Source organism: Pogoniulus pusillus, chromosome 6, assembly GCF_015220805.1.
Source record: "Pogoniulus pusillus isolate bPogPus1 chromosome 6, bPogPus1.pri, whole genome shotgun sequence".
Taxonomy (NCBI): Eukaryota; Metazoa; Chordata; class Aves; order Piciformes; family Lybiidae; genus Pogoniulus; species Pogoniulus pusillus.
The window spans coordinates 31,364,095-31,387,367 of NC_087269.1; the positions used below are offsets into that span (position 1 = coordinate 31,364,095).

General features: G+C 41.5%; 1 protein-coding gene across 2 annotated transcripts in view; it reads left to right on the forward strand.

Annotated features, from left to right (window-relative positions):
• Positions 1-15,606: 15,606 nt before the first annotated feature.
• WAPL (WAPL cohesin release factor) overlaps positions 15,607-23,273 on the forward strand; it is an 80,721-nt gene continuing 73,054 nt past the window's right edge. The window contains exons 1-2 of one of the 2 annotated variants that reach the window (XM_064145115.1): positions 15,607-15,912; positions 19,291-19,814. In XM_064145115.1, the coding sequence (XP_064001185.1) occupies positions 19,313-19,814 (502 nt within the window). In that variant the 5' untranslated portion in view covers positions 15,607-15,912; positions 19,291-19,312. The remainder of the gene's footprint in view (positions 15,913-19,290; positions 19,815-23,273) is intronic. The other variant, XM_064145114.1, reaches the window with a different exon arrangement.

The window sequence follows — 23,273 nt, forward strand, 5'->3', positions numbered from 1 at the left end:
CTGACTTCTTAATCATTAAGAAGCAGCTGATACTTGCTGCATCCTGACAACATGAAGCGTAGCAGCTATAGAACTGATCTATATGGCTTTCAGACATCTTCAATGGCTAGGGTTCTTCTTAATGCTACTGTAACTAGTAGCATTAGTAATTACAGTTCACAGAAATCCCTCTGCTCATACTCTTCAGTGCACTTCTGGCTCTTTTTACGGTTTTTCATCTATGTAATGTGTTTTCTTATTGCTTCCTAAAGGCTCTTCCTTCCTGTGAAATGAGCATGTCCAAGGAAGTGTAAACAAAGTGCAATAGAAGTGAGTACAGAAAGTTGGCAGAGGCTCAGCATGAGGGATGATACATCTCTATTCTGGGTTCTTTAAATGTGTCTATGCAATTACTTGTAGTCTTTTTCCTAACTGTGCAGGAGTCAGAGGGGGACTTTGGTTCTTCTGCTACTTCTGAAAGTAACTACAAGAGAGTTGCTTTAGTCAAGATTTCTACTTTATTTGGCACTTGTGGTAGCTCCTGTTGTCAAATCCTATGAATAGAATAGTACCAAGACAATCCATATAGCACTAGATTATTATGTGAGCATTTTGACTTTGTCTTATCCTAAAAATGTGAGAAGGCAAAGTTTTGTTATGGAGCATGATGGGTCAAGCTGGATCTCAAATGTGACCACTCCTGTTGTATCAGTCAGGTCCTACTACACTTTATGAAGGAGGCCTGGGAGGCCAGATGCTGCTCTGATAAAGCAGGCTAGCATGGAAAGGGAAATAATAACATTTCCTTCTCTCCAGTGCAACATTTCTCACCACAGAATGAATTCTTTCTAGTGAGAAACTGTAAAATACTGCAAGGGTCAACAGGTTTGAATTCTAAGAGTGTGAATAAAGGGGGGGCTTCCTCTTACCTGAAACTCCACAGAGGACATAGAAAACTAGGAAGGCAAAAGTAGCATCTTCATCTTGTAGTTCAGAAATAGGATATGAAGTGAGTGAGACAGTTGTGTAAAGCCTTTCAGGAAGTTTGTAGCAGAAATATAGGCCCTCTGAGTCCCAGTTTCATGCAGAAGACTTGCCTGTCCTTCCTTGCATAGCAGGATATATTCTAGAAAGAAAAAGAAACTACTTCTGCCTCATGGCTACTACCAGAAAGGATATTGGCTATTTGGTGGCAAAGTCTGTATTTGTGAGTGTGAATTTACTGTGGGGTGGAAAAACTGAAAGCAGAACTGCAGCTGCTGGTTATAACTGCTTGGTGACCTGGGGATAGTCTGATGTAGCAGCAGGAAGAACCTGGTCAGACAGCAACTATGGCAGCAGAAGCTGCCTCAGCAGAATAATTAATGCAAACAGACCAGATTTTGTTTACAACCTGTAGAAATCGTTCATTAACATTTGGGGATACTAATGATAATAATGGTAGGTGTTACAGGAAATACAGTGATTTAGTCAATCCTGTATGACACTGACAGCTACCCTAGAAAGGGCAAGAAAGGAAAATCATATCCTCTTTTTGTCTCCTGGAGATATAAGAGCCTGTTTCCAGCTTGTTGGTGTTCAGAGATGTAAGGACTTGTGTATCAAGTCAATTTCTTTTGCACCAGTATAGAAGAGGAAGCCTGATGACATTATCCCACTCCCCCTTCACATCCCATTTAAAGCCCTGTCAATTTGCCCTGCAATCTCCTCTGCTAGGACCCTTTTCCCCCTTTGAGAGAGATGTCAGAGAAGCCAAAGTAGAAAATACAGGAGAAACAGGAAAGGTAGGGAAGGAATATGAAAAAGAGAGATGTATGTGGATCTAAAGTGCCAGAGGAAAACTCAGCAGATGAAACAGACTTAGTGAAGAATGATCATGGGAAAGACTGAACATTTTCTTTTTGCCTAAGAGTAATGGAGAAGTGCCTGATTTGCTAGTTTTCATTCCTTGTCTCCATCATGATTACAGCTATGACTGCAGGAGGAATGATGTTCTGCAAGAAGCTGTAGCTACCACTCAGCAAAGTTATGTATGCTTGGTTCATCTGGGAGCCTCAAGACCATGCCTGTATTTGCTATAGTTCATATCTGTTTGGTGCTTTTGAACCTTTGCAACTGTAGATAGACTTTGTCACACAGTTTAAGGAATGTCTGTGCCAACAATACCCTAAGGCCTCAGGTGAGACTACCTAATGTCTGTGGTTATCCTATTTCAGCACAAGCCTTCAAAGTCTCTGTTTGCTAGATTCAATTTGCATCTTTTGTAGGAATTGACTCTGGCATGTGGAAAAGTAGATGCCTATTTGTTAAAGAACTGCATAGCCTTTTTGCTGTGTGAGAGACCTGTGAGTTAAGTGAATCTCATGTTGTACTGAATGATACTGTGTTGTGTGGAGAGTGTCCACAGAGGAGTGGGACCAATGGTGCCAGTAGAATAGCTCCTGGTGAAGTCCTGTTTGCATTCCATGTAGTGTTACTGCTGCCTCTGCAGGATTCAATTTCCTTTCTATTTTTATATCCTTTTTCCAAGTCTGTAGTTAATATTAACTGACAGGACCAGCTGAGAATCTTGGGATTTCCCACTACAGATAATTAAGGAAATACTAATTCATGTACAGACAGATGCCTTGTGGTAAATTGCACTACATGAATATCATTGCCTGCTAATTCTGGTTCCCACTGATTGCTGAATCTGTCTTCTAGTATAAAGAGCTAGAGGCACACAGCCAATTTTCCAACAAGTAGACACATAAACAAAGCTGTGGAGGACCTCTTACTTTTTTCTGGTATTGCTTTTATGGAGTAGCTTTCTTAACATGTTCTGCACCTGGAAGATGTGAGAGCTTGTATTTTGTGCTTTCTTAATGGACCTTGGGAGAAGGAGGAACTGAGAGGGGAACTTACATTCCTCATGGAGTTTCCAGTTCACATTAGTCATTACCAAATTGGTTGTGTGGTTCCATATTAGGTTAGAATAGAACTTCCTATTTTGTTCAAAAGATGTTGCCATCAGAGAGCAGCAAGAAGAGGCTGTTCTGCAAGGTAGGCAAGCCAGGAGTTGCAGATGACAGCAAGGCAGCTGGAGGAAGTGGCCTTACCAATCCCACAAGACTCAAGTAGTAAGAACAAAGAGTTGCCCATGATGCTAATCAGGGGCAGCCACAGTCGTCACTAGACAAGTTTGTAGCAATGAGACATGTCCAAATTGTAATGAGAAAGCTAAGTCAGGGTCTGGATCAGCAAGGCACACCATGCAATGAGACTTAGGATTAGAGGCTATACTCAGACCTGCTCAGCGAGACCAGCATTAGGGTCTGAAATTAAATGCAGCTTGAAGTGGAGGAAGTTGTGATGAGGCTTCTCACAGCTCTTGCACAGAAGCAGTACCCAGTGTTGCAGCTGCACTGTATCTGAACTGGCCTTGAGCACAGGCCAGTGAAAGGTAGGGGTAGCAAGTTGCAGAGCCTGCTGGTGCACTTATGCAGCACTTATAAACTACTGCATGCTTGCCCTGAGCTATGTCCTAGACAGGAGGCAGTCTGATGTGGGGCAGCAATTGTTATGGAAATGTGTTAAAGCTTTCTGGCATCAGAATAATCTGAATTTGGACATAGAAGATCAGGACTTCAAATCTGAAGTGTGATACTTCTGTAAAATAGTGTTTCCTCATTAGCTGTCAGCATAAACACAGAGACAGGTATTTGAATGAGCAGGTAGCTGTGATCAGAGGTACAAAGCTGGTCTGTTCCACATCTTGTGGAATAGACTGACTGTTTATCTTTTTAGTGAGAAGGTTAGTGGACTTGATCACAAAAGATGGGAAACAGTACAAATACTTGCTTGTGCCAGCAGTAGTACATGTACTTTTTTATACTACTACTACTAGTACAAATACTTGTTTGAGGTTGCTGACTGCCCTTTAAGACAAGGATATGGCAAAGCTCAGTAAATGGATTTTACCTTTTCTAGCCCTGTTGTGCCTTTGCTTTTATCTCATTTTATAAGTTCATATCTCAGCCCAGTTAACCCTGATTATGGTCATTCTGGTATCTATTAAATTAACCCTTTTTAAACCAAGCTTTGTTTCCAAGGCATTTTAAAAACCCCAAACACCAGGGCTTGCTGTTAACTAGTGGCAGAACAACAACAATCCATGGACCTTCAAATTGCTACTAATTCTTGATGTCCTCTTGCTTGGAATACTGAAAAAATTATGTCTAACCACACACTTTCTCTGTTGATCTGAATAATCCAGTGGGTGCTGAGACTTGTTTTTTCCATCCATGCACTGCAGCCATACTAACCTACAGTGCTGGTGTTAGAGTGAGGTATCCTATGGGCTCTAAGGAGCTGATACTGTAGAGAGCTGAAGTTAATATATTTGAATGTATTCATGTGTGTGTGTGTGTACACTAACACATTTTCAATTATCAAATATATTATTAACAGTTCAATTAACAAATATATTATATAATTATCAAACATATTAACACACACACACATATATTTATATGTGATTTTCAAAAAGCACATGGATCCCCTGGCACTTGGATATGTCCAAGTCATAAAATCATAAAATTGTCCTGGTGAGGAGGGACTTTGGGAGGTCTCTCATCTAATGTCCTGCTAAAAGCAGGGTCAGGTCTAAGGTCAGATGAGAGGGTGCTTAGGGCTTTATCCAGTTAGGTCTTAAATCCCTCCACAATGGAACTGTACAGCCTCTGAAGACAGTTTGTTACCCTTCCTGCCTGAACAGGTTTTTCTGCATCTGCAGTTGGAACTTCTTGCTATTACAAGTAAATCTGCATTGTAAAACAAGCATGTTGAATTGTAGTTCAGCTCTTTAACTGAGAGTAATGTCAGATACAGAACACACTGATGAGAACTCATGTGGGCCATAGTTAAAGTGCTGCTGACAGGGGCAGAGGCTGTTGTCTGTAAAAATCTCTGCTCTTGTAGCGATACAGCAGTCCTGCTCATGTGGTACTCCACTGCACATCAAGCTCTAAGTCTGTAACTCAGCCAGAGTAGAGGCAACTACAGAAGCAACACCATGGCACCAGAAGCACCCAAAGTAAAAGATGTTTGTAAAGCTTCTATTGACTATGTCTTCCATATCTTCTTTTCCTAACAAATTTTATGCATCTTCCTCCCCAGCAATCTAGGCATGATTCACATCCATGTCTGCTGCTGCTTTTATCTTTGTAGTGCAGCAAAACCAGCATGAAATTGATGTGATCTTCTTTCATTGCTGCCCAAAAGGTTCTGAATAGCAGCCCTGGAATAGAGCAGGCTTGTTGACTTCATTCTGCAGCTGCATGACAAATCTGCCTTTAAGCCTGCAGCTTCAAGAAGACAGCACAGCATCTGTTAACATAAAAGAGCTTTTGGCTTGTCCTTTTTGAAATAATGAGGATTTTAAAATACTGGATTTAAATGGAAACTTAGAAACAGGTGACTTGAGCTTCCCACTTATCTGTGACAAAGGACTTGGTGGATTATCCTCAATTTTAATTAAATATTTTTTGCTCATATGTGGAGAAATTAACATCTAATTTACAAGTAGCTTTAATCCTGGTATAATAATTACATTCTATTATGAGAATCTGTTTAGTCAGATCTCTTTGGTTTTATTCTTTTTATGGGCTGGTCCTTTCTATATGCATTTGCTTGTCGCCATGACAACTTTCTGTCAGTTTGTCTGGTACTGTGCACTTCAGAGAAGTTGTAGTTAACCCAAGGCCTGAATGCAGAGTACCAGGGAGCAACATCTGAGCATTTGATTTCCAGGGGCTCGTGTATAGCTCCACTCTGCTGAAGTCCGACGCATCTATTCAAGTTAAAGAACAAAGAACTACATCCTTTCACCAGATCTTCACGCTGCAATTTCACCATTATCTTTTCACTCTAACTATATACACAGGTTTATAAAGCCAGTATTACACACATGTTTGTAAAATCAATGCTTAACTGTCACTTAACAGAGTTACAGCCTGACTTATAATAATGTCTTTACATTTCCTATAGAAATTCTTAATAGTCTATCTTAGAAGTCTTTATTACTAAGTACTGGGATCAGCAATTAATTGGCAAGTATCCTACCACAAAACTGAGCTGTCTTACACCTGTTTCTATCTGCTTTCTAGCAACCTAGGAAAACCAGTCCTGGCCATGCAAATCTGGCTGATCTGCTATCAGGAGTAATTTTTTTATTCAAAGCAAATATTTGTGCTCAAAGATCTGTGCATTCTTTGATCTGAAATGCCTGGGCTGGTACTTTGTGAGCTGTGCTGATTTGTGGTGCTGGGTGCTCATTGCCATGTTTACCAACTACTCCATACAGCTTTTTTCTTGTGGAAGAGTTTGCACCAGAGACTGGCAGACATTACCAAGATAAACAGAAAGGTTCAGTTCCTTGAAGGAGGGATTTGCAGGAGTGAAACATTGGAAAATGTATTTGGGGCATGTGGCTTTGTTCAGCCATGTCTCAAAGCACCTCAGTGTTAAAGATGAAACTGACAACTCAGAGTGCCAGAGGTAGTAAAGGCAGTTTCCTAATGACACGTGAATGACTAGACCTGCATCACTGATGTTTATTGCCAACTATTTGGCAACACTTGTTTAAAAACCTTGCACATGTTAATTTCCTGACAGTTTTAGAAGAAAACCCTTGGTCATAAATTGTTAAACAGAAATATTCATGCCCATATGTTTGCCTAGCTTACATAGTGGAGCCTAATGATAGATGGGGTAGTTTGCTACTCAGAGCAGTAGCACTGTTTTTTCTTGTTACATTAGGCCTGTATGTTGCAGCTTGCAGCTGTTGTGTCTCTGAATGTACATCTTACATACTACACCCATTTTCTGTGTGTAAAGCCTTGCATCATATTTGATTTTTTTCTTTTTAAGAGTTGTAGTGGATAGTTTGAAAGATGCACAGAAACATTATTTTCTTAAACAAAGTATGCCGAGTATCTGAAAAGGACATTGGTTACCCTTGGGTGCATTATCTGATCAGAAAGGCATGTAGGAATATGACATCTCTAACTACTTCCACCACAGAAAGAGATGCTTGTTTGGTTTTGCTCTAGAAATACCTTATCTGAATCATGGTCCTGGAGAATGGGTTGTTCCTTTTGTTTTGACATTGAAATAAAGCCTTCCAGGAGGCCTCGTCATTATAAGATCTCATAGTAAGAGGATAAGAAAGTTGAATTTTGTATTGCCTAGCAGAAAAAGAAGACACAAAACACTTAACAGAGGAGGAGAAATAAGAGTCCCATATGTCTCTTAGGGAGTCTGTTGATATCTATTGGACATGCTGGCTGAAGTTATATTGAGAAATATTTGTATGACCTATAAGGCTAACACAGCTGTCACAAACCACTTCAGTGAGGATCTGTGAGAAGCAAAACTGTGATCTCAGGTGTTTGTGCTGCTAATGAGAATTTAACTTTTGAAATCCATGCTAAAGTATATGTAATTGAAAGCAAATGAAGACACATTGTTTACTTTGTGACTACATTAATGAGATGACTAAGGAAATAATTGGAGACATGTCTCAGTGTACTCTATTAAGCTGTAAATACACGGGACTATTTCAATGTACTGCTGGCAACAGCAAAATGTGGGACTTGACAATATCTTTAGAGTGATAAAAATGCAGTTCCAAGTAGTTAATCAGAGGGAGTAAAATTCTACTTTGAAAAATAAACACAAAATGTTTCATTAACTATAACAACGAATTATGTAACATGGCTCTTAGCCTGAGCTGCAAAAAAATCTTTAGTAATAATCCCAAGGGCAGGTGCATAAATGAAATGCTTCTGCATGCCCAAAAAAAAAAAAAGTTTTGTAACTTCTCTGTATACCAGTAGGTGTCACTGGAGCCCAGCAGTGAGCTATCATTACTTCAGGCCATCATTTCTGTCTAATGGAACCTTTATTTCATTCGGTATTTGTACATGTTGACACACATCCAATAAAAATGAAGAACTACAATCAATATTCTTTCAGATGTTTTTTCCCAATCTCAACTACTGATGAGTGTTAGTAGATAATTGAATGGATTCAGGAAAAAAAAAATTTAGTCCTTTCTGTCCATAGTATGCCTGAATCAGGGCCCAAGCTGATAGTGACCAGTGATTATTCACTGCAAAGATTAAGCCAGTTAGCAGTGCCTGTATTGATTGCTCAGCCCTTGCCCAATCATCTGTCTGAGGGGTGAGGAAAAGATGGAAAATCAAGCCAAAAGACTAAAATTGTCAGGGTTTCTTGTTTGGTTGTTTGAGTTTTTTGGCTTCTCTACTAAAAATTAGTGAGAATCTGGGAACTGAATGGGATAGAGGGGACCTCTCAGCCATAGAGCAGCTCTCTGCAAGACTGAGAAAGCAGTTAGGGAAGAAAATTAGTGGAAGTTCTGCATTTGGCATCTGTAGGTACCTACCTCTGCAAATCAGCAGATGGTCTTAATGATGTCAGATGTGTCTTTCTTCCAGTTTGAAATGTAAATTACTTTCAATGAATACAAAATTGCTTCTGAAGAATACAAAGAATCTGTATAATCACGAGTCATTAGTTTTATATACTTGTACTTTATTACAAGGATGTTTCTCCAAAGATCTGGAACTTGCTTTCTATACCTTGTATTAGAAGACACAGCACTGTACTGAACAAGACTGTTTAGGACTAAGCAAAAGTGATGATTAAATGGTTTTTTTTTTTTTTCTGTTTTAATGGACTGTAATTCTCTATTATGCTTGCTAGACACAAAGGTATTTTGATTAAAATGTGCTTTCAGGTATTCTCAGGTATTTGCTATCTGAAAGGCACGAAAAAGCACTAAGTAGACACTTGTGGTCACCACATAATGTTGAAGCCACTTGATACTGCACATCAAAAGCTAAAAAGGAAGTTAGGTTTTGTTTCCCCCCAGGTATGATAAAAGGCTTATTCTTTATGAAAACCACTAGGGTGAGATTTTAAATTAGTTGAAGCAGTCCTATTTTAAGCCTAAGCTCTTGCATTAATGTATTCCTCCAGTCTCTTTCAAACATTTACCAAGAAATGACTGTGCTACATGGTGAACATTTATCTCAGAAATTCAGCGCATCCAGTAGAAAACTATAGTATAAGGAGGCTGCTGAAGGTCTAGGTACTATTAGGATAATAAGATGCTTTTGGACAGTACAAGAGCTGCCTGTTCTGTTGCTGCTACACGTGGCTAGATCCAGTAATGAGTCATTTGTTTCATGTGTCTAAGGAGACAGTCAAAATACAGGCTTCTAGCTTTTTGTTATCTCGTTCAAACACATTTCTGCAGTACCCTGCTACCACTCCTTAACAAGCTCTCTACTGCATGCTGAAGGATGCCTCTTGGCCCATTTCATGAAACATGGTCACAATGCACACAGGCAGCCTTGAAAAATGAAGGCAGGACTGCAGAACTGGCACAATATATGGTCCTGGATATACTGGGGTCTTGTGCAACAGACAGAAGACATTGCAGCTTTCTTTCATGGTGCTGCACTGCAATTTGAATAAAGATGAAAGCAATTTTTTCAGAGCTGTATTCTGGCATGAAACTCATGAAGGCACTAACTGATATTTTGTTGACTCCTACTTTCCCATGAAGAAATCTTAATTTAGTAATTTTTTGTAACTTTCATTTTATTTGTTAGAGAGTACATTAATTTTGCCATGACATTTAGAAGCATGCCCATGCAGTCCTCCTTAGTCTCACAAGTTTTAATCCTCTGGATTTTCTTTTCCAGTTGTGGTTTATGTTGCTGTTGTTAGTATCATTGCACACAACCCTCAAAGGCCACACATACTGGTCTTGGTGCAGCAGCTTAGTAGTTTGACCTGATATTGCTATGGTTTAATGTTTTGTTAATTGTTGTAGAAGTGCTTAGTTACTGGCCAATTTCTACTCTTTCTAAAAGGTAGAAAAATTTACTTGGGAAATACAAAGGTGAAAACAAATCTTGTAAATAAGAACTCAAAAGGGAGCTCAGGGATTGTAACATCTGCCGATATGAACCACACATAAACCTAATAATCAGAAATAAGGAGACAAAGGAACATAATCTGTGATGGTCATAGATATGCCCTTTTTAACTGGCAAAAGAAGCAAACTGAGATAATAAGTAACAGAAATGGCTGCTACCCTTTTGCTGGAGGAGGAATTTCTATTCCAATGATAGTTCCCCTGCAGTCGACTCTTTGTAAGAACAATTTAAAACACTGGTTGCTTGTTGTGTTTCAACGTATTTCTTTTCCTGACAAGCACTATGTTGGTGCATTTCAGTAGCTTTCCTTAAGGGCTGCTGCCATGAACACAGACAAACTCAACAATAATGTGAAACAATAAATTCTTAGAAGAATTAAACAGAATAACCTTCAGGGAGAGGATAAGCTTCCACAAGGCTGCAACAGATCTCAGGCATCTGAGATAGTCAGTCCCCTTTTATTCCATAACAAAACTATGGAAACTATACCTGACCAAAGAACCTTGCTGCTTGTGAAGTTAGACTGCATCCTTACTGCAAATGATGTGGGTTTTTTTTTCTCCATATTGTAAAATCTTCATAGGAAACAGCACAGGTGGTTACCTTCTCAGTAGAGCTTGCTGAAGTAAACTGTATGACAGAATAAAGTTCTGACCTTCACAGTTTATAACACATGAAAGTTACTACGTGCTTTTCCCACTGGTATTTCACCACAGGTTTTTCCAGTAGACTTGCAGGCTGATCATCTAGAGAAAAAAAACTGCACAGAATAACCATGGAGAATTTAGCCGTAGGTGAGTGACTACTGTTGGTTCATCAAGTAAAACTTGTCTTTCCAGAGACTTTTACATTGCAGATGATGCTGCCTCTCACATGATTGCAACAGATGGGAGTGCAGGCACGGAGAAGGTGGAGTAGTGCAAGATTTTCTGCTAGCTGCCTGTGTTTTGTTCGTTAGTGCCATGATCCAGGGAACTCCTTTATTTTTTATACCAGAGAGCTGTCCTTTCGCTGCACTCCTATAAGCATTCCTTTGTTCTGTCCTGTAGTGCCTTTTATTAACCTTTGAGTTGTTAAATTTAATGCCTTAATTAGACCACCTTGTATGAGGAACAGCTATAATACAATGCAAATACTGAAAAATACAGTTCAAAACTGTGTTATAATCTCCTATTTGAATGCCTTTCAGTCTTTCTTCTCAGGATCCAGTGTCAGAAATAAGCAGAATGCTATTCTTTGGAAATACCTCACTAAGAAAAGCCATATTCATGACAGAAATCATACTTCCTTGTATGCTGTGTTGCATATCTCCCCTCCCACCCCTTTACATTCTGCTTTATGATCTGCTCTGATCCAGTGCTGAAGCTCTTATTGCAACCCAGCCATTCTCACCCACTCCTGTGCTGCCACTGGTGGTGTTAATGAACCTCCTCCAGCACACATTAATAGTGATACTAATCTATAAATTACTATTTTCAGAACTCTTTCAGAGAGGTTGACTAAAGCATGGTAATTAGTTACTTAATGTGTCTCTTCACCCTTGCTTCATCTTTGCTATGCAAATAGCAAGGAGGAAATTCTAGCCCAAGTGAAGTAAAATGACAAAGCCCTGAGTGCGCTCACACATGTGACACTTGAAGGAACAGGATGAGACTGACATTTTGCAAAGAAAAAGTGAAACATGCTGAAATGGTTAGCATTTTAAGTGGCACTAACTGGGACATGAAAGCACTGCAGAACATCCTTCTGCCCCTATTCCATCCCACCTGGACAAGAGGCAAGGAAGGAAATACTTATTATAGGAAGCTGTAGAGAACTTGGGAGGCAAATAGCAACTAGTCTGGGACATAGGAAAACAAGGAAGAGGCAAAGGAGAAGACAATGAGTAGACTGAAAGGTTGCTGGCTTTCATGGTTCTGAGGTGAGCAATCTGGACATGAGGAGTAGTAGGGAAAACCTTTCTGTGAGATCTGTTTGCTGCCTCAGTAGTGCTTTGCAGGGCACAGGGCAACACGTTATTTGGCTTATGCTCCTTCTGTGGGAGCAAGAGTGGAGCAAGGATATTAAATCCTGTACTTGGTATGAAGTATACCTACTGCTATGGTCCTTTTAGAGTCTGTTTGTAGCCTCAAACATATATGATTTAATTTTCCCCTGTCTTGGTACTTGCATATTTGAGGTAAGCCAGATGAAAATGGAAATAGCGATGTCTAACATGTTAATTTCCAAGCTGATTAAGTTACAAGGTGTGAAATCTTTGACAGTATCTACACTAAATGTGGAAAAATTGGCCCATCTCTACTGTTTTTGAACGTAACAATGTTTGTTTTCCATCATCATCTAAATGAAAGGTTTTATTAGGCCTACAGGATTCCACTGATACCTAAGATTGGATAGGCAGCATGTAAAATAGTTTGATTTACCTTCTGTTAGTCATGTGAAATTCCATCATAACCATGAATCTGCAGTGTTTTGGATTGCTCTGTATGGAGATCCTACAAAGACTGAAAGTACTGTTTGAAATACAAAGCTAAGCAAGGGGGTATAAGGTGTCTGATAGCTTTCTGATGACATCCAGTTACTATCACCATACTGCTCTGTATGACTGTTTAAGTGATTTATGTAGATCAGGCTTTACGTTAGAAACATGTTCAATTTAATTTTAAATCTTAACTTTATATCCAAATAGAGGCTATTTCACAGTGATTTCTTGGTATCACTTCCTTGCTCTTGCCATATTTTTTACTTCTGGTTCTCTGAGCAGCCTTATTTTTTTATGTTGTAAAGAACTCTACAGAGCCTTGAAGTACTAGAGCTCTTGCAGTAGCTTTTTCCTCTTTGTATTTAGTCACCAAATAAGCCCTTTAGACTTGCACAATGGTATGCAAAACTCAAACTGGTTTAGCTATCCATTTTACTCACGAAGTTTAAACAGGCCAATTAGTAGCTCTGATATGAGAATCATAGAATGTCGGGGGCTAGAAGGGACCTTGAAAGATCATCTAGTCCTTGGCAGAGCAGGATCACCTACACCAGAACACACAGGAATGTTTCCAGGCGGGTTCTGAATATCTCCAGAGAAGGAGACTCCACAACCCCTCAGGGCAGCCTGTTCCAGTGTTCTGTCAAAATTCCTCCTCGTGTTTAAGTGAAACTTCCTATGCTTCAGCTTCCACCTATTGCCCCTTGTCCTGTCATTGGCTATCACCGAGAAGAGCCTGGGGCCAGCCTCCTGGCACTCACCCTTTACATTTTTATATACATTGGTGAAGTCATTCCTCAGTCGCCTCCTCTCCAAGCTAAAGAGCCCCAGCTCACTCAGTCTCTCCTTGTAAGAGAGATGTTGCATTCCCTTAATCACCTTTGTGGCTCCGTGCTGGACTCTCTCAAGCAGTTCTATGTCCCTGTTGAACTGGGGGGCCCAGAACTGGACACAGTCCTCCAGATGCGGCTTCACCAGGGCAGAGTATAGGGGCAGGAGAACCTCTCTCAACCTATTAGCCACAACCCTTCTAATCCACTCCAGAATGGCACTGGCCCTCCTGGCCACAAGTACACATTGCTGGCTCTTGGTCAATCTCCCATGAACTAGGACCCCCAAATCCTTTCCCCTTCTCTGCCTTTGAACAGGTCAGTCCCAACCCATACTGATACCTGAGGCTGTTCTTTCACAGGTGCAAGACTCTACACCTCCCCTTGTTGAATTTCATTAAATTTCCTCCTGCCTAGTCTTCCAGCCTTTCCAAGAAAAGCCATGAGATAATTATATTCAAATAATGTATTTTTAAATTCATAACCTTAGAGTGTTTCCAGTCACTCTTCAGCAACTAAGCCAGGTGGTTAGACATAGATAAATTTGTAAGCTTTCTCTGAAATGCTGCACTAACCTCAACTGTATTGCAAATTGTAGATTCATAGAATGGCTTGACTCAGAAAGGACCTCAAAAATCATACAGTTCCAAACTCCCTCCCACTAAACAAGGTTGCTCAAAGTCTTATCCAGCCTGGTCTTAAAACATCTCCAGGGATACAGTGTCCACAACTTCTCTGGGCAAAAAAACCTGTACATCTCATCACTAGGCCCAGTCTATTTTATCTTTGCTTTCTCTAGAACCACCCACGTGGCTTTAAGGGAGCACGTTCAGACTCTGATTGTTCTTCAGAAGTAATACCTGAAAGCTACCAACAGATTAACAAGTAAAGGCCAAAAACTGATTTGCTTACAGGATCACTAAACAAAACCATAATCTTGCAGCTCTTTCTTGAAAGCTAATAATTTTGTATTGGGTAAAGGTAAAATTAAGAAAAAAAATAATGTTTCTTACTTGAGATGACTCCAACCTCTTCTGTGCAATGAAATCAGCCTTTACCATACTTTTAAAACTTCATTTTACATTTGGAACCTGTATATTAAAACCTTTCCTCAAATGACAGATGGCTAGTATGACCACATTATGAAACCATTTTAGTTTCCAAAGTTGTAAAGCATTTTTGTCTGGTTTTATCCTTGAGCTCCTTACTTCTCTGAAAAAGGACTAAATTAGTTGTGTTCTTAGTTTTCTATTCCACAAGCACTTTACATACTACTGCTTAAAGAGCGTTAAGTAGTGGATCTGACGTTTGTTAGATGCATGTATGTGTTTGCTGTATGACACAATCAAGGAGTTATTTTTTCACTCTATGCAGAGCGTATCATTAATTAAAGCCTCAAAGGTGTGCATAGATACGTATGTGGGTGGAAGTAACTGGTTTGTATACGTTAGTGCTTGTGGAAATAGGAGCCACTATTTCAGAGTCTGCACCGTGTTCATTTCACAGGACTTCTCCACAGAGCATGATTCCCTCCCAGAGCAGATATAAAGGCTGGGGAGCACTCAACTACTGTGAGTACCAACAAACTGCTGCCACAAGCACAAGCAGCTTGTTTCCCTTGGTTGAAGCTGCTCGCTGCAGCTTGGCAGAACTAACTTTAACGGATGCATCGTGGGGCTGGTTCAGTGCCTGCCGCCTTCCCAAACGCCTGAGCGCAGGTTTTGATTACAGCTCAGACCTTCCCGGCAGCTTCTTGCCGCCGGGCCTTGTCGGAGCTCCGCCGAGCGGCCCTGCATTGCCGGGTCAGGGCTTCCCCGAGGGACCTAGGGGCTTTCGCGACCAGCTTCTCGAGTAGCGGCCTGGTCGGCCCGCAGTGCCGAGCGCAAGCGGGTCGGGCCGGAGCGAGCAGAGCTGTTTGCAGCGGGCCCCGCCGGGCGGCCTCAGCACAGCAGTGCGGCCGCACATCTGCTCCCGGGGCCGCGGGCCGAGAGGAGTGGGTCCCGCCTCAGGCTGGCTACGGGCAGCTGAGCCAGCGCAGACCCGACGCGACACGAACCCGGTGTCCAGCTCCCTCAGGCTGCACCAGCACCATCGCGGGGCCCCGTGACGGGAAGGCGGCCGCCGCTCGCCCCCCCGGCAGCTCTGCTGGAGCTGCGCTGCGAACTACACTTCCCAGCCGGCGGCGCGCGGCGCGAGCTGGCGTCAGCGGGCCGGGCGCATGCGCGGCGGGGCCACGGTCGGTTGAGTAAGGCGGAGCGCGATTGGCTGCGGGCGGCGGCCGGGCGTGGGACGCGCAGTGACGGAAGGAGCGGGGCAAATGGCGGAGAGATGGTCCCGGGCCCCGTCCCGAGAGCGGCGATAATCCCGGTGCGGAGGAAGCGGCGCCGGAGGAGGCGGCGCCGGGGTCCCTAACGCCCGCGCCACCCCGGGAGGGTGCCACTGCCGCCGGGAGAGGGGCGGAGGAGTCCCGTCGGCGAGCGCCTTTCGCAGGCGGCAGATCGGCGGCCAGGAACCGCGGCGAGAGCCACATCCGCGGCGCCACCCGGAACGCGCCGGGCCTGCGCCTGGCACCCGTCGCCCGGCCGCTCCTGCCGCCACGACCGACGCCGAGGTAGGTGTCGGGCGTAGGAGACAGCCAGGCACAGCCACCTGGCGCCCGAGGCCTGTGCGGGCCGCGGAGCAGGCCCCAGCACCCGAAATTCAGGAGCTGCTGACCGCTGCCCCCGGCGCTGTCCTGCTTCCGGGGCGGAGGCCGGCCGGCCGCGCTTGGGGGGACAGTTGCAGCCGCCCCTGGCCCGCCGGGAAGTTTTCGAGGCGGGAGTCGCGGGACTTTGCTCGGGGGTGAAGTACGGGCTGGGGGCAGGAGGGCGGGGTGTGTGCGTGGTGCGCGGCCTTCCATGCCGGTGGTTGCAGACGGGCTCTGTCGTTCGCCCCGGCCCGCGGGCTGACCCGCGGCCCGCGGACTTGTGTAATGGGGGTTTGGTTTTCCTGCGGGGCGGGTGGGGGGGGAGGGGGCTGGTAAGGAAGGGAAATGACATCAGAAGTGGCCAGGCGTGCATGGTGGGGTGACCCGGTTCCGCTAGCACCCCCTCCCCCATCTCGAGGGGAGGGAGGAAAAAAGAAACTGTCACCGTGGGATTTCATCAGCTCCTTCTGCCTCCGTGCATTTAACCTATTTTCCTTTCCTTTGATTATGTAAGAGGAGCAGTGTAGAGAGGAGCAACGAGGAAAGCTATTTCTTGGGCTTTCTGGGGAATTATCGGGGGTTTTATGTCTAACTGGTCTGTCGAGTTAGCTCTGGGAAGTGAGGGAGAATTACATTTTGGTTTTTTCCCTGTATTTGCATTTCTTACGTTGCCACAAATACTGCAACTCTGTGCAGGAGAGGGAGGCAGGGAGTGGAAAGAGAATGAAATTGACCACGTTTTTTATTTTACACAGAGAAAAGCGAGGGAGGATTTTAAGTAAAAAGCTGAAATCTTGCTCTGTGGATGTTTTAATGTAAGGAGGGTACCTATTTATTTTCCTGGTTTTTATTCGAAGATAGGAGGTTTTAGTGTAGTCTATCTGTATTTTCATGAAACTCATCTTTCAACCTGCTTGCATCATACTGATTGAGTTTTGACATTTTGGTTCAAATCTTGCAAGGCATTCTTGATTTTTAAGCTGACAAGTGAAAAAAGTGTAGGTTGGAGAGCTTTAAGTTCTGAAAATGAGGTCTTGTTGACTATTCTTTAAAACTACAAGCCACAAATCATAATTTAAATCCACTGTTATTTTTGCAGACGCTGGAATTGTAGTGTTGGAAATAATTCCCTGAGTCAGGGTTTAGGGGAGCAAAATGTGCTGGTGGTGAGTGATGTGACTTTGTTTTTTTTTTTCTATAAAAGTTACTTAGAAATTGAGATCTTTGTATTTCACTTCAGTGACATATTTAGGGTTTCACTTCAGCTCTAAAAACTGGCCTTTATGGTCCGAAATATTTTGGTTATGGTTACAAGTGTTTTCAGGAACCAGAAAAAGATAAAACTAGTGGCTTGGATTTGTTTTGCTCTTTGTTTTAATATGTGGGCAAGTTTTAGTTTTGCTTTGGGAGGGAAAATAGGAAATTTGAGCTACTTAAGAAAAAAAAAACAAAAGCCAGGCAGATATCTGTTTGGACCAGCACAGAGTAGGCTGATCACACTTTGGAGAAAAAAGAGGGTGGAGATGGGGATAAAGCATATCATTTACTAAGCAGAAGCAGTCTGTAGAATGGCGTTTCATGACAGAATTCTGGTCAGCAGATAAGCATATTCCTTTACCATCCATCTGCTAATTTGCTGGACAGAGGAGTGTTTCCCAAAGTGGTTGTTCCTGTATCTCTTTTATATTGCAACACCATCTGTCTGGTAAACTTAGGAAGTTCAAATTTGATACTTTGAATTCACTTAAAGTTTGCTCAAACATGGATGACCCAATGAGTTGCTCAATTCATATCATAAGTGAAGGCTGAGCTAGGCTGATAAACAGAGACTATTGGTGAGGCAGTCTCACTAAAGAGAAAGGATAGAATGACTTTTCTGGCAACCAGTCTAGCAGTTTTAGCAGAAGCTAGTCAGTATTTCAGGTTGAGAAGCTGAATGTCCAGATGAAAACTAAAACGTGGAAGACAGGCCGTATGCCACATATACAGGGGCATAATAATAAAGCATTTGTCTTGAATAAACAGATTATGTGATAAGTTTATTAGCAGTGGTTTAAAGTGCTGTTTTTCATGTACTTCACTATTTATGAATGCAGCTGACACTTTGAAAGTTGGATTTCTTTGATTCTGTAGCTTAAATAAATGTCCTTCTTGTTTAATAGACCTGTCTCCAGTATGAAAAGTAATGTCAGAGAGAAAATCAGACAATTAGATTCAGTCTGTCTAAAAAGAATTCACTTTCCGCTTCATGGTTGGACTAAACAAAAAAAACCCAAACAAGCAAAAAAAAACAACCATCAAACAAAAAACCCACCAAAAAAAAGAAGGAAGAAATGCTACTTGACAAAACAGATAATATGGTTTTATTTTTATGTTGGTATTTGTCAGTTCAAGTATTTGTTTTGAGAAAAAGAAATGAAGTAGTCTGTCTTGTTGAGTTAAAAGTGGGAACAGAACATACATAATGTGTTCCCATTTAATCTGTTTGTATTTAGAATATATTCTACTGAGAAAGCAAATTGTGAATGGGCTACAGTTGTAACACTCACTAAACAGTCATGGTTTATGCTGCTCTGCATAAGGTGTCTTCCAGATTCTTAGAAATGGATTGAGAAGTGTCTGTCTCTCTGTTCCTGTTCCTTGGTCAATCATATTTACTTGTGAGGAATTGCTGTGTTCCAGTGTTGACCATGACCGTGCATATGGCATAAACCACATTGTATTGCCAAATAATAGAGTTGCTAAGTGAGTCTGTGTGTGAGAAGAGCATAGGGTGAAGTTGTCGTCATCGTTTGCAATTAATTAGTATTTAACATTCTATAGCAACTTGAAATAGTCAGGCAGGTTTTTTTATTTAACTACAGTGAATCTTTTTAAAAGCTACTCTGTCTTGCTGGACTCTAGCAGAGAACTGTATGTTCCAGTGTGGTGAAAACAGTGTTTAGCTTTCTGCTGATGCTTCATGAAAGCAGAGCCCTCTGTACTTGAAAATGCAAAATTAGGTCAGAGCAATGCCAAAAATAATATGTTCATAGCAGATTTTTCTTAGGGATCCATTGTGCCATTGCATTACAAATGTGCATGTAACTTAATTTTGAGTTAAGCTGGTAGATATGTTACTTGTTGCAGAAACTTTTGCCATAATGACATTCACATGTAAATGAGTTAGACTCTAGAAATAAGAGGATGATATATCTTTTACATGGGTAATGTACATGTCTAGTGCTTGTAGACCCTTTAAAGGATGAAAATGCAGTAGTTTGTAACAAAATATAAGTGAACTTGTGTATCTTTCTATTTCAGAGAATATGAAACAGGAGCCAAAATGACATCCCGATTTGGAAAGACCTATAGCCGCAAAGGGGGAAATGGCAGTTCCAAGTTTGATGAAGTATTTTCCAACAAACGGACCACCCTTAGTACAAAATGGGGAGAAACCACCTTCATGGCCAAATTAGGACAGAAGAGGCCCAGTGTCAAACCAGATATTTCCGAAGTTCCTAAAAAACCAAGGGTTGAAGATGAGGTAACAGAGGATCCATTTGGTTTTGACAGTGACGAAGAATCTCTTCCTGTGTCTTCAAAGAATGTGTCGCAGCCTAAAAGCTCCTCTCAGCTGGAACCTGGTGAAGTTGCTCAGTCTGAAGACTTCACTCCTCTACTTGAAGCTAACAGCAGAATTAATCATCCAGACAGTGGAGAAAACATTGCATCCGGCAAGGGCATATCTTTTGACAGTACTGTTCCTCTCTTAAAAGAAAAGAGCACAAGCAAAAATGCGGAAGATGGAGAATTCAAAGGCAGCAGTGCTAAACCTGTAACTACAGGTATGTTTACTCAGTTGTCCAGACAGTTCTATTATCCTCTGACTTTTACTCATCTGGTTTTAGACTTTGTGTTTTCAGATGTTAGTTAAATATTCTGATAAAACGGTGGGGCAATTAATTCTTGATTGTGAAGGATAGGAGCATTACATCTCCAGTGTTCTGAGATCTGTGCCACTCTAATCGTTACGGCTGCAGATTGGGATACAGTGCTTTAGATTGAGAATAACATGTTAGCCCACCTTGAATAGAATGGAATAATAATCTTCCTTTTATAACAGTTGTTCTGAGCTCATTGTGCTTGTGGTTTTGTTTTTTTTTTAATATGTAGTATTTTGAAGAATACCGAGTTGTTAATAGAGTGCTTTATTCTTATGTGGCTGGCTTTCATTTAGTGCATGTAACAGTTACTACTGTGCAGGTACAGATGTAGCTTACAACCTGCTTTATCAAATTGTTTAGATGTGAAAAGTAGTTTTCTGAACTTCAGTTGCACAAAAGTATATAGTTTTAGAAAATATCTTCAGACCTGTGAAATAGAATCCTGCTGTACTTCTTGTAGAGGCTGTTTTCTGGCTCTGAAGTGTTGTAAGATAGAATTTGTGAATTCCCTCTCAAAAGTATGAAGCTGTGGAGCTGAACGTCACTGCAATTTTGTACCTGTCATTTGTAGGCAAGATCAGAAGTTATTACATCTCATTAGAAGTTTTCAGATAATAGGCTGATTAAACCAGAGCTTCTAAAATTGGGTGGAATATTACATTAGATAAACCTTGATGAAGATGATACCTACTTACTTGCTCTGGGTTATGATAATCAACTTTAATAAGAAGAATTTATGCAATTTGAAATTCTCTGGTATGGTTAACCAGCGGATTAGAAATGTAACTGGACTTGCTCAGTTGTAATGTAGTGGAGAAGAAGATACGGACTAGTGTAATATATGTGTAGCTCAGTTACTTGCAAGATAATTTTATTAGTGATATATAGAAAAAATATGTTGAACTGTACGTTGAGCTTCCTTGGTTTTAATGAGAGATTAGCAGAGCAGGTTTTACAGTGAAATGATTTTCATGTAGAAGAGCTTCTTTAGGATAGAGTTATTCAAGTTACAAAAGAAAGTGGTAGAGCTGTGGGGAGAAAATGTGATAGAGCCAGCAACAAACCAAGGGGACACAGGTTCAAGTTGTGCTGGGGGAGACATAGGCTGGATGTTAGGAGGAAGTTGTTGGCAGAGAGAGTGATTGGCATTGGAATGTGCTGCCCAGGGAGATGGTGGAGTTGCTGTCTGTGGAGGTGTTCAAGAAAAGCCTGGATGAGGCACCTAGTGCCCTGATCTAGTTGGTTGAACAGGGCTGGGTGCTAGGTTGGACTGGATGATCTTGGAGGTGTCCTCCAACCTGTAGGATTCTATGATTCTATGAACTCTGAAAATCCGTGGTCCATGAAAGGCCAAGAGGAACAGACTTCTGAAGTTTCAGTGCTGCTTCATGATTCTAGTATTATGGAAATATAATATAGAATACTTATCACAGAAAATTTTTATTTGGTACTTATTTAAATTCTAGAACTTGCTTGTTAGACATTACTCTATATACCATATACACAGCTTTGAATGGAAGGAAGCTTATGAATCTTGGTGGGGAAGTCCATTGGTGGCTGTTGAGTGTGGAGGTGATCTGGATGCAGAGTGCCAGGTTATTTTAACAGTTTTCTGGGGGAATTCTGTTCTTCCATACTTTTCCTGAAGTTTTTGTTACTGACTGCAATTCATTCAGTAGTAGTGAAGGACAAGGTGGATCTTGATCTGATGGTGGTGTTCTTTCAGAATCTAGTACATTGTGTTTACACATAGTTGTAGATGAAAACATGGTTTGTAGTGTTCTTCACATATTGAATTCAAGTGAGAATGAATCTTTGCAACGTATCCTAGGAGAGCCTTTAAATAAGGGTAGGGAAACCAAGACTAGTTTTTGTTGATAGTGTTTATTTTAGAGGGTTAATGTAAGTGAAACTTGGATGGTTTAAGCAGCTATTAAGTTTGTGTGTAAACCTGTCCAAAGTAAATAAAAATTGTCTCAGTGTGTGTCAGAACATTGAGCAACTGTAGATGGTGGTGTAGTTAGCCCTTGGAAATGTAAGTGCTTCAAAGGCTTCTTTGTTATATTGACTACTAAGTAAAGTTTGATGGTATGAGGCTGTCTTTCAGAACTGGAGAGGTTTAATTTTATTGATTTGGGTGGGAGGGTGTGGGGAAAGAGGGAATTTGTGGAAGCAAAACTAAGTAACAGTAAAAAGATGTTTTCTTATTGTGTGGTCTCCCAGGGTACTCCCTCCTAGGAATCATTTAGCCCTTCCTGGTGACTCTTGAACTCCACTGGGTTCAGCATGGTTTGTTGAAAGGATTATAGATCCCTGAGAGAGCAAACTCTAGTACTCCTGAAGAGGAAAGAAGAGGGAGGGGGAAAAAAAGAAGGAAAAAAAAAAAAAAAAGGGGGCAAGCAGATGGAACAATATTCCCAGTGTGAGAGACACTGCAATGTGAGCTCAGCCTTAGCCCACATACAGCAGTGAATTCCTGGGTACAGGAAATGAGGCAATGTGGGTACTGGTGTTCCTGAAAGTGCTGGGTAACTTTTTTCAAGTACAATTTGCTAGTTCTTGTCCTGCTGCTGACTAGGCAGTGCGTAAATTATGGTCTCAAATCTTCACAGAATGTTAGGGATAGAAAGGGATCTCGAAAGATCATCTAGTCCAACGTTCCTGCCAGAGCTGGATCACCTAAAGTAGTTCACAGGAACCCATCCAGACAGGTTTTGAATATCTCCAGAGAAGGAGGTGTTTGTGATAGCACGTGCCATCATTTTATTTTAGCAAAAGTGCAACAACGTAGTAGTTAATCAGCTTTTCATGAGGGAGTGTTCAGTAGGAAAAGGGGAACCCTGCCGAGCAGTTCTTACTTGGATTTCTGAAACTCCTTGGTGAGTATTTTGGTGTTGTTTTTGAACTAAACTAAGGCATAAACTCAAATAGTGTTTCATACAGAATTCACCTGCACACAAGCTGTAATACAAAAACACCAGTGGCCTTGCAGAGCAAATTGTGAGGTGATAGTTTAAAAAAAGCCAACAACTTTGTTCTTTGAATATTTATGTTAGCTTGCATGTTGAGGGAAACACTACTGTTTTTAGATGGAAAGGAAAAGTCAAAGCTTGATTAAATTTTAAAAGATAGTATGACATTTCTTAATCATATTGGTGTATGAATACATTTCACATTGTATAACTACTTCCCTGTTCTGGGTATTTCAGGAGATTTCTGGGGTTTTTTGAGAAATACTACTTGTGTGCAGATCTACATTTTGATTCTGAATGTTGTGGTCACCTGCTGTCACTTTCGTGCCACGATGCCGAGCTCTGTGGCATGAGCCTTCGGAAGGTGTAGTCCTGGATACTCATCATC